This window comes from Oncorhynchus clarkii, chromosome 4 (assembly GCF_045791955.1).
Source record: "Oncorhynchus clarkii lewisi isolate Uvic-CL-2024 chromosome 4, UVic_Ocla_1.0, whole genome shotgun sequence".
Classification (NCBI taxonomy): Eukaryota; Metazoa; Chordata; class Actinopteri; order Salmoniformes; family Salmonidae; genus Oncorhynchus; species Oncorhynchus clarkii.
Window position 1 is genome coordinate 58,511,865 of NC_092150.1, and position 11,746 is coordinate 58,523,610.

Consider the following 11,746-nt stretch of genomic DNA (forward strand, 5'->3'; position numbering starts at 1 on the left):
ACATTGGCACTTGGGATGGGTGCTATGGTCCGATGATATGAAAATAGAGCTCTTTGGCATCGAGAAACTGTAAAATATGTTATGGGGCTATTTTAAGTAGATCTTCCAGCAAGACAATAACCCCAAGCACACATACAAATCTACAAACATATGGTAAATTCACCACACAAAAAAAATCAACATTTTGAAATGGTCATCTCAGTCTCCTGACTTGAACCCCATTAAAAACCAGTTGTTTGAATTGAAGAGGGCAGTCCATATTCACATACAAAGGATATCAAGGATCTAGAAAGATTCTGTATGGAGGAAAAGTCTAAGATCCCTCCCATTGTGTTCTCCAGTCTCAAATAATTGTATAAAAATGCTCAGTGTAGAGTATATTGTATTTTTCAGAACATCAAACTTTGAATTTTAAGAAAATAAAGGTGTACCTTTGATAAGAGAGGTCAAGGAACCCACCACACTTGTCTGTAGATCTGTAGCTCACATGGACAGGAAATATTAATGTATTTTCAGTTAAATGAAAAATGGCAATTCTAATGAGTGTACTATGAAGAAGGGATGTCATTGACCTAACATCAAGTGGTTTTTAGATGTACTTCATACGGTGCATTCGGAAAGTATTCAGACCCCACACCTTTTCCACATTTTGTTACGTTACAGCCTTATTCTAAAATTAAATTGTTTCCCCTCCTCATCAATCTACACGAAATACCCCATAATGACAAAGTAAAAACATTTTTTTTAAAACATTTTTGCTAATAAAAAAACAAACAACTGAAATATCACATTAACATTAGTATTCAGATGCTTTACTCAGTACTTTCTTGAAGCACCTTTAGCAACGATTACAGCCTCGAGTTTTCTTGGGTATGACGCTACAAGATGGCTGCTGTTCTACAGTTCCCTAACCAACTGTGTTTTTTCACGTTATTTGTAACTTATTTTGTACATAATGTTTCTGGATATCAGGACAGCGATTACTCACCTCGTAGTGGACAAAGTTTTTTCTTTAACGAGTCGGACGCGAAGGATTTACTTCAGACACCTGGCAAGTCCCAAATCCCAATCATTCGCATGAGAAAGAGATATAGGGGACGTAAATTAACTATAGATGAGCTACGATCACAAATATCCTACTAACGGGACATTAATCTACCCATCGTGTCCAATTTCAAAAATGCTTTACAGCTAAAGCACAACATATGATTATGTTAGATCTCTGCCAAGTCGAAAAAACACAGCCATTTTTCCAGCCAAAGATAGGAGTCACAAAAAGCAGAAATATAGAAAAAATTAATGACTAACCTTTGATAATCTTCATCAGATGACACTCATAGGACATCATGTTACACAATACATGTATGTTTTGTTTGATAATGTGCATATTTATATCCAAAAATCTCAGTTTACATTGGTGCCTTACGTGCAGTAATGTTTTGATTCCAAAACATCCGGTGATTTTGCAGAAATACTCATAATAAACATTGATAAAAGATACTAGTGTCATTCACAGAATTAAAGATAGACTTCTCCTTAATGCAACCGCTGTGTCAGATTTCCAAAAAACTTTGAGGAAAAAGCATAATCTGAGAACGGCGCTCAGAACCCAAAACAGCCAGAGGAATATCCGCCATTTTGGAATCAACAAAGTTAGAAACAACACCATAAATATTCACTTACCTTTGATTACCTTCATCAGAATGCACTCCCAGGAATCCCAGTTCGACAATAAATGACTGATTTGTTCCATAAAGTTCCATCATTTATGTCCAAATAGCCACTTGTTGTTAGCATGTTCAGCCCAGTAATCCATCTTCATGAGGCGCAGGCACTTCCTCCAGACAAAAACTCAAATGTCTGTTACAGTCCTTTAGAAACATGTCAAACGATGTATGGAATCAATCGTTAGGATGTTTTTAACATAAAACATCAATAATGTTCCAACCGGAGAATTCCTTTGTCTTCAGAAAAACACTGGAACGAGAGGTAACTCTGTCGGCAGCGCGTGTCATGAGACCAAGGCTTTCTGCCAGACCACTGACTCAAAGAGGTCTCATGAGCCCCTCCTTTATAGTAGAATCCTCAAACCTGTTTCTAAAGATGGTTGACATCTAGTGGAAGACCTAGGAAGTGCAAGCTCATCCATATCTCAATGTGTATTCGGTAGGCCAAGCTTTGAAAAACTACAAACCTCAGATGTCCCACTTCCTGGTTCAATTTTTCTCAGGTTTTCGCCTGCCATTTAGTTATGTTATACTCACAGACATCATTCAAACAGTTTTAGAAACTTCAGAGTGTTTTCTATACAATACTAATAATAATATGCATATATTAGCATCTGGGACAGAATAGGAGGCAGTTCACTCTGGGCAAGCTATTAATCAAAAAGTGAAAATGCTGCCCCTTATCCCAAAAAGGTTAAAAACTGTAATATCTTATGTTTCACCGAGTCATGACTGAATGACGACATGGATAACATACAGCTGGCGGGGTTTACGCTGCATCAGCAAGTTAGAACAGCTGACTCCGGTAAGACAAGGGGTGGCAGTCTGTGTATATTTGTAAACAACAGCTGGTGCACAAAATATAATATTAAGGAAGTCTCAAGGTTTTGCTTGCCTGAGGTAGAGTATCTTATGATAAGCTGTAGACCCTACTATTTATCAAGAGAGTTTATATATATATTTTTCATAGCTGTCTATTTACCACCACAAACCGATGCTGGCACGAAGACCGCACTCAATGAGCTGTATAAGGCCATAAGCAAACAGGAAAACGCTCATCCAGAGGCGGCGCTCCTACTGGCTGGGAACTTTAATGCAGGGAAACTTAAATCCGTTTTACCTCATTTCTACCAGCATGTTAAATGTGCAACCAGAGGAAAATAAAAAAACTCTAGATCACCTTTACTCCACACACAGAGACACGTACAAAGCTCTCCCTCGCCCTTCATTTGGCAAATCTGACCATAATACTATCCTCCTGATTCCTGCTTAAAAGCAAAAACCAAAGCAGGAAGCACCAGTGACCCGGTCAATAAAAGATGACAAAGATGCTAAGCTACAGGACTGTTTTGTTTGCACAGACTGGAATATGTTCCCGGGATTCTTCCGATGGCATTGAGGAGTACACCACGTCAGTCACTGGCTTCATCAATAAGTGCATCGATGACATTGTCCCCACAGTGACCGTACGCACATACCCCAAACAGAAGCAATGGATTATAGGCAACATCCGCACTGAGCTAAAGGGTAGAGCTGCCGCTTTAAACGGAGCGGGACTCTAACCCCAAACACGTATAAGAAATCCCACTATGCCCTCCAACGAACAATCAAACAGGCAAAGCGTCAATACAGCATTAAGATTGAATCGTAATACACCGGCTCCAACGCTCGTCGGATGTGGCAGGGCTCGCAAACTATTACAGACTACAAAAGGAAGCACAGGCGAGAGCTGCCCAGTGACACGAGCCTACCAAACAAGTTAAATAACTTGTATGCTTGCTTCGAGGCAAGTAACACTGAAGCATGCATGAGAGCATCAGCTGTTCCGGACGACTGTGTGATCACGCTCTCTGTAGCCGATGTGAGTAAGACCTTTTAAACAGGTCAACATTCACAAGGTTGCAGGGCAAGACGGATTACCAGGACATGTACTCCAAGCGGGCACTGAATTTTGGCCCATTCCTCCTGATAGAGCTGGTGTAACTGAGTCAGGTTTGTAGGCCTCCTTGTTCGCACATGTTTTTTCAGTTCTGCCCACAAATTTTCTATAGCATTGAGGTCAGGGCTTTGTGATGGCCACTCCAATACCTTGACTTTGTTGTCCTTAAGCCATTTTGCCACACCTTTGGAAGTATGCTTGGGGTCATTGTCCATTTGGAAGACCCATTTGCAACCAAGCTTCAACTTCCTGACGGATGGCTTGAGATGTTGCATCAATATAGTCACAGAATTTTCCTCCCTCAATATGCCATCTATTTTGTGAATTGCACCAGTCCCTCCTGCAGCAAAGCACCCCCACAACATGATGCTGCCACTCCCGTGCTACGCGGTTGGGATGGTGTTCTTCAGCTTGCAAGCCTCCCCCTTTTTCCTCCAAACATAATGATGGTCATTATGGCCAAACAGTCCTATTTTTGTTTCATCAGACCAGAGGACATTTCTCAGGAAAGTACGATCTTTGTCCCCATATACAGTTGCAAACCGTAGTCTGGCTTTTTAGTGGTGGTTTTGGAGCAGTGCCTTCATCCTTGCTGAGCAGCTTTTCAGGTTATGTTGATATAGGACTCGTTTTACTGTGGATATAGATACTTTTGTACCCGTTTCCTTCTGCATCTTCACAAGGTCCTTTGCTCTTGTTCTGGGATTGATTTGCACTTTTCGGCACCAAAGTACATTCATCTCTAGGAGACAGAACGCGTCTCCTTCCTAAGCATTATGACGGCTGCATGGTCCCATTATACTTGCATACTATTGTTTGTACAGATGAACGTGGTACCTTCAGGTGTTTGGAAATTGCTCCCAAGGATGAACCAGACTTCTGGATGTCTACAATTTTTTTTCTGAGGCCTTGGCTGATTGATTTTCCCATGATGTCAAGCAAAGAGGCACTGAGTTTGAAGGTAGGCCTTGAAATACATCCACAGGTACACATCTTCTAAATCTTCTAAAGCCATGACATCATTTTCGGGAATTTTCCAAGCTGTTTAAAGGTACAGTCAACTTATTGTATGTAAACTTCTGACCCACTGGAATTGTGATACAGTGAATTATAAGTGAAATTATTAGTCTGTAAACAATTGTTAGAAAGATTACTTGTGTCATGCACAAAGTAGATGTCCTAACCGACTTGCCAAAACTATAGTTTGTTAACAAGAAATGTGTGGAGTGGTTGAAAAACTAGTTTTAATGATTCCAACCTAAGTGTATGTAAACTTCCGATTTCAACTGTACATATTAATATATGGATGAGCGATGAGCGAGCGGCATAGGAAAGATGCAATAGATGGCATAAAATACAGCTTATACATATGAGATGAGAAATGCAAGATATGTAAACATTATTAAAGCGGCATTATTAAAATGACTAGTGATCCATTTTTTAAAGTTGCTAATGATTTCAAGTCTGTATGTAGGCAAGCAGCCTCTCGGTGTTAATGATGGCTGTTTAACAGTCTGATGGCCTTGAGATAGAAGCTGTTTTTCAGTCTCTCAGTCCCAGCTTTGATGCGCCTGTACTGACCTCGCCTTCTGGATGGTAGCGGGGTGAACAGGCAGTGGCTCGGGTGGTTGTTGTCCTTGATGATCTTTTTGGCCTTCCTTTGACATCGGGTGGTGTAGGTGTTCTGGAGGGCAGGCAGTTTCCCCCCGGAGATGTGTTGTGCAGACTACACCACCCTCTGGAGAGCCTTGCGGTTGTGGGTGATGCAGTTTCCGTACCAGGTGGTGATACAGACCGACAGGATGCTCTCAATTGTGCAGCTGTAAAAGTTTGTGAGGGTTTTTCTTCAGCTTCCTGTGGTTGAAGACCACGCTGTCTGTGTGGGTGGACCATTTCAGTTTGTCCGTGATGTGTACGCCAAGGAACTTAAAATGTTCCTCCTTTTCCACTGCTGTCCCGTCGATGTGGATAGGGGGGTGCTCCCTCAGCTGTTTCCTGAAGTCCACGATCATCTCCTTTGTTTTGTTGACGTTGAGTGAGAGGTTGTTTTCCTGACACCACACTCCGAGTGCTCACACCTCCTCCCTGTAGGCTGTCTCGTTGTTGTTGGTATTCAAGCCCACTACTGTTGTGTCGTCTGCAAACTTGATGACTGAATTGGAGGCATGCATAGCCACGCAGTCATGGGTGAATAGGGAGTACAGGAGGGGGCTGAGCACGCACCCTTGTGGGGCCCCAGTGTTGAGGATCAGCAAAGTGGAGATGTTGTTTTCTACCTTCACCACCTGGGGGCAGCCTGTCAGGAAGTCCAGGACCCAATACACAGGCTGGGGTCGAGACCCAGGGCCTCCAGCTTGATGATGAGCTTGGAGGGTACTATGGTGTTGAATGCTCAGCTGTAGTCAATAAACAGCATTCTTACATAGGTATTCCTCTTGTCCAGATGGGATAGGGCAGTGTGCAGTGTGATGGCGATTGCATCGTCTGAGGACCTATTGGGGTGGTATGCAAATTGAAGTGGGTCTAGGGTGGCAGGTAAGGTGGAGGTGATATGATCCTTGACTAGTCTCTCAAAGCACTTCCTGATGACAAAAGTGAGTGCTATGGGGCAATAGTAATTTAGTTCCGTTACCTTTGCCTTCTTGGGTACGGGAACAATGGTGGCCATCATGAAGCATGTGGGGACAGAAGACTGGTATAGGGAAAGATTGAATATGTCCGTAAACACACCAGCCAGCTGGTCTGCGCACGCTCTGAGGACGTGGCATGGGATGCCAGCCCAGCCTTGCGAGGGTTAACACGTTTAAATGTTTTTCTCACGTCGGCCACAGAGAAGGAGAGGGGGGGCCCGCAGTCCTTGGTAGCGGGCTGTGCGGTGGCACTGTATTATCCCCAAAGCGGGCAAAGAAGGTGTTTAGTTTGTCTGAAAGAAAGACGTTGGTCACCACATATGTCTTGTGTCTGAGCTGTTGAATTGCCATTCCACTTTGTCCCTATACCGACATTCTTGTTTGATTGCCTTGCGGAGGGAATAACTACACTGTCTGTATTCAGCCATATTCCCAGTCATATTTCCAATGAGCCATATTCCCAGTTCCATTTCCAATGTCCCACTCTGAGCACTCTGGAGCAGGTGTTCATCAAGGATCTCTCTGTACTTTGCTCCGTTCATCTTTGCCTCGATCCTGACTAGTCTCCTAGTCCCTGTCGCTGAAAAACATTCCCACAGCATGATGCTGCCTCTACCATGCTTCACCGTAGGGATGGTGCCAGATTTCCTCCAGACGTGACGCTTGGCATTCAGTCCAAAGACTTCAATCTTGGTTTCATCACACCAGAAAATCTTGTTTCTTATGATCTGAGAGTCTTTAGGTGCCTTTTGGCAAACTCCAAGCGGGCTATCATGTGCCTTTTACTGAGGAGTGGCTTCTGTCTGGCCACTCTACAATAAAAGCCTGATTGGTGGAGTGCTGCAGAGATGTTTGTCCTTCTGGAAGGTTATCCCATCTCCACAGAGGAACTCTGGAGCTCTGTCAGAGTGACCACCGGGTTCTTGGTCACCTCTGTGACCCAGGCCCTCCTCCCCGATTGCTCAGTTTGGTTGGCCGGCCGGCCGGCTCTAGGAAGAGTCTTGATGGTTACAAACTTCTTCCATTTAAGAATGATGGAGGCCCCTGTGTTCTTGCGGACCTTCAATGCAGCAGAATTTTTTTGGTACCCTTACCCAGATCTGTGCCTCGACACAATCCTGGCTTGGTTTTTGCTCTGACATGCACTGTCAACTGTGGGAACTTATATAGACAGGTGTGTGCCTTTCCTAATTTTGTCCAATCAATTGATATTACCACTGGTGGACTCCAATCAAGTTGTAGAAACATCTCAAGGATGATCAATGGAAACAGGATGCACCTGTGCTCAATTTTGAGTCTCATAGCAACGGGTCTGAATATGTACAGTACCAGTCAAAAGTTTGGACACACCTACTCATTCCAGGGTTTTTCTTTATTTTTACAATTTTCAAAATTGCAGAATAATAGTGAATACATCAAAATTATGAAATAACACATATGGAATCATGTAGTAACCAAAAAGGTGTTAAACAAATCAAAACATATTTTATATTTCAGAGTCTTCAAAGTAACCACCCTTTGACTTGATGACAGCTTTCTTGGCATTCTCTCAACCAGTTTCATGTGGTGGTCACCAGGAATACATTTCAATTAACAGTTGTTAAAAGTTAATTTGTGTAATTTCTTTCTTTCTTAATGCATTTGAGCCAATCAGTTGTGCTGTGACAATGTAGGGGTGGTATACAGAAGATAGCCCTATTTGGTAAAATACCAAGTCCATATTATGGGAAGAACAGCTCAAGTAAGCAAAATGAAATTACAGACCATCATTACTTTAAGACATGAAGGTCAGTCAATCCAGGAAAATTTCAAGAACTTTGAAAGTTTCTTCAAGTTCAGTCGCAAAAAAACATCAAGCGCTATGATGAAACTGGCTCTCATGAAGACCTCCACAGGAAAGGAATACCAAGAGTTACCTCTGCTTTAGAGGATAAGTTCATTAGAGTTACCAGCTTCAGAAATTGCAGCCCAAAAAATGCTTCAGAGTTCAAGTAACAGACACATCTCAACATCAACTGTTCAGAGGAGACAGCGTGAAAAAGTCTCCATGGTTGAATTGCTGCTGCAAAAAAAAACAACACTACTAAAGGACACCAATGAGAAGAAGAGACTTGCTTGGGCCAAGAAACACGAGCAATAGACATTATGACCGGTGGAAATCTGTCCTTTGGTCTGATGAGTCCAAATTTGAGATTGTTGGTTCCAACCTCTGTGTCTTTGTGAGACAAAGAGCAGGTAAACGGATGATCTCCGCATGTGTGGTTCCCACCGTGAAGCATGGAGGAGGTGTGATGGTGTGGGGGTGCTTTGCTGGTGACACTGTCTGTGATTTGTTTAGAATTCAACGCACACTTCACCAGCTTGGCTACCACAGCATTCTGCAGTGATACGCCATCCAATCTGGTTTGCGCTTAGTGGTACTATCATTTGTTTTTCAACAGGACAATGACCCAACACACCTCCAGGCTGTGTAAGGGCTATTTTACCAAGAAGGAGAGTGATGGAGTGCTGCATCAGATGACATGGCCTCCACAATCACCCGACCTCAATCCAATTGAGATGGTTTGGTATGAGTTGGACCGCAGGGTGAAGGAAAAGCAGCCAACAAGTGCTCAGCATATGTGGGAACTCCCTCAAGACTGTTGGAAAAGCATTCCAGGTGAATCTGGTTGAGAGAATGCCAAGAGTGTGCAAAGCTGTCATCAACGCAAAGGGCGGCTACTTTGAAGAATCTAAAATATATTTTGATTTGTTTAACACTTTTTTGGTTACTACATGATTGATTCCATGTGTTATTTCATAGTTTATGTTTTCACTATTATTCTACAATGTAGAAAATAGTAAAAATAAAGAAAATTAGTAGGTGGGTCCAAACTTTTCACTGGTACTGTATGTAAATAAGGTATTTCTGTTTTTACTTTTAATACATTTGAAAAAATCTAAAAACTTGTTTTTGCTTTGTCAGTTTGTAGATTGCTGCAGATTTTTATTTGATTTTATCCATTTTAGAATAAGGCTGTAACATAATAAGAAAATGTGGAAAAGGTCAATGGGTCTGAATACTTTCCGAAGGCACTGTATGTCATTTGGACTGGAAGCTATTGAAAATTAGATCTGTATGTTAATTAATAACCACAGATGTACTAGGCGAACATTTTTGGAGAATCAATTGTGAGGTGTACCTTTGATAAGATGTCAAGGAACCCAACATACTTGTCTGTATATCTGTAACTCATATGGACAGTGAGCTATTGAAAATATCAGGAAAAGTTCAGGTGAAAATCAGGGTGGTGAACTGGAATTGTAATGAATGTAGCATGGATGGGGGGGGGGGGGTAAGTGACCTCACATTATGTGGCTTTACATCTGCATTTCACCTGGTATCTTTGTAGATAGATAGATAGAATATAGCACCCTTAGTAGTTAGAGGTAACTAATAAACATTTTGGGCCCTTTAGCGACTCGGCACTACGCAATGTGTAATGTTGATATAGGGCTAACCCTCTTGAATGGGAATGCAACCGATATTGCACTTTTACGATGGTCCCTAGCACCTGAGCGCCAGAAATTGCATATCGCCTCCTTTTCGGCTCTGTTAATGGAAGAGTTTGACCATCGGTAAAAAGAAATGGTGTACCTTGCTCTCTTCCATCATCTGATTCTAGTTATATAATTATCATCATCCTAGGACCTTGCATCTGAGAGCTATTGACGAATGAACTCCGAATATAATATAATATATTAAAAACAAATTGACTGCGGTTACATAGCCCACCCCTTGCTCACAAATGTGCTCAGTGCATCACCAGTGAATTACGTTAAGGTCTTGCATGAGCAACTGTAGTGTGTAATTTAAACTTACTCGAACGCGAAGAAAAGCCCGCTGGTGACCATGATCAGGACTAGGGTTAGGTAGAAGACCCCGGTCTGCCTCGCCATCATGACCCTTCCATTACAGTAGAATCTATTTCGACCGGGAAAGACTTGCCACTTCCTTCTGGGAATCTTCTTCTTTTTGTGCCCTAAGGTCTCCATAGGTAACGAGTTGCGCGTGCAGATCTGATTATACTGGCATTCCCGCACGGGCTCATCAAGTCCGAGATACATCTGTAAACAGTGCACCTTTTACAACAATACAAAGAATCAAGGGGCAGCTGATAAATGGGGGGTAAAGATGTGCTCCGTGCTTGTTCCAGAGATACTCCTTTGCCACAGAGGTGATGCAATGCTGTCAGAGCAAGAAAAGTTCCGTTACTGAACAATACATTTCCACTACTCCGGTTAGTGGGATAAGAAGAATAAACATCCTGATGATCGTTTATTCAAATAATAAAACATAGCCTACTTTTTAAATTACGTTTCCTCTTCGGCCTTGCATCCTCCTGAATTTGATCAGATATGCCACTTTGTCTGAGAAAAGAAACATCATTACCTCAATTGTTTGAATAATACTTCCATTGCGTTAAAAAAAAAAACTAACTGCCTGTAGCCACCCTAGGCGACCGATGTCACTGTCAAGTGGCCAGATTTATGTAAACACAATGAAAATCAAAAATCTGGAGAGGAAGCGAGAAGAAACCCAGTCATAAATACGTCCTTCGAGTGTCCTTAAAAAGAGAAGAATGCTTTTCACATGCCACTCAAAGTGTAGAAAATGCCATTCTCCAACGAGGATGTCCGACAAATAAAAGACGAGGATTTTACTGCAGAATAGCGCCGATTAGATTTCCTAGAAGTGGTGGCACGGCTTTTCTTGCAAGCCGCCAGCGCAATAACGTCGTGCCCTTGCTCTCGAGAACCCAAGGCATTAAACAAGGCATTATGCAAATCACAAAGGTTCTCAGCTATAAACACCCTTTACTGATGGGACCATGTAAACTACAATCCCGAAGCTCTGTTTCAACATTTAGAAACATCAATAATCCAACCTGGACTCAGCTGGTAGAGGTAACATAGTACACGTTAATAGTTGTCGCTGGTAGAGGTAACATAGTTGTTAAGATAATGGGCATAATGCCAACCCAGAGATGGCGCTAGTGGGGCACCTATCTAGGATATATAAACAGGTGCATTATGAGTATCTGATTAGGATGTGTGACCTGTAATTTATAATACCTGAGTAAAGGATTATGCTAGCATTTTTACCACACTCTCTGACATGAGCTATTCCCATATACATAATAACGTGGTGTTAGAAGTGGTATGAATATGGAAAATAGGATACGGTATGTGGACAATGTAATCGCTGTCAAATAAACGCAAGTGGGACAGCTGAGCGAGGACAAAGAGCCTGCAATGTCTCTCAGTCAAATTGTTTTTCTGTGATCAGTGGGAGAATTATGAAATCACTACGGGCTTAGATACCATTTTAAAAAGACCTGATTAAAAAAAGACCTGCATGTGCGAGTGGCAACACTGCTTAAGAGAGTGCCATATGCTTCAAAGAATAT

At 42.1% G+C, this 11,746-nt stretch overlaps 1 protein-coding gene across 2 annotated transcripts in view; it reads right to left on the minus strand.

Annotated features, from left to right (window-relative positions):
• Positions 1-11,063, minus strand: part of LOC139407007 (palmitoyltransferase ZDHHC14-like) — a 48,340-nt gene extending 37,277 nt beyond the window's left edge. For both annotated transcript variants that reach the window (XM_071150246.1, XM_071150247.1), the window contains exon 1: positions 10,159-11,063. In XM_071150246.1, the coding sequence (XP_071006347.1) occupies positions 10,159-10,403 (245 nt within the window). In that variant the 5' untranslated portion in view covers positions 10,404-11,063. The remainder of the gene's footprint in view (positions 1-10,158) is intronic.
• Between the last annotated feature and the right edge of the window lie 683 nt (positions 11,064-11,746).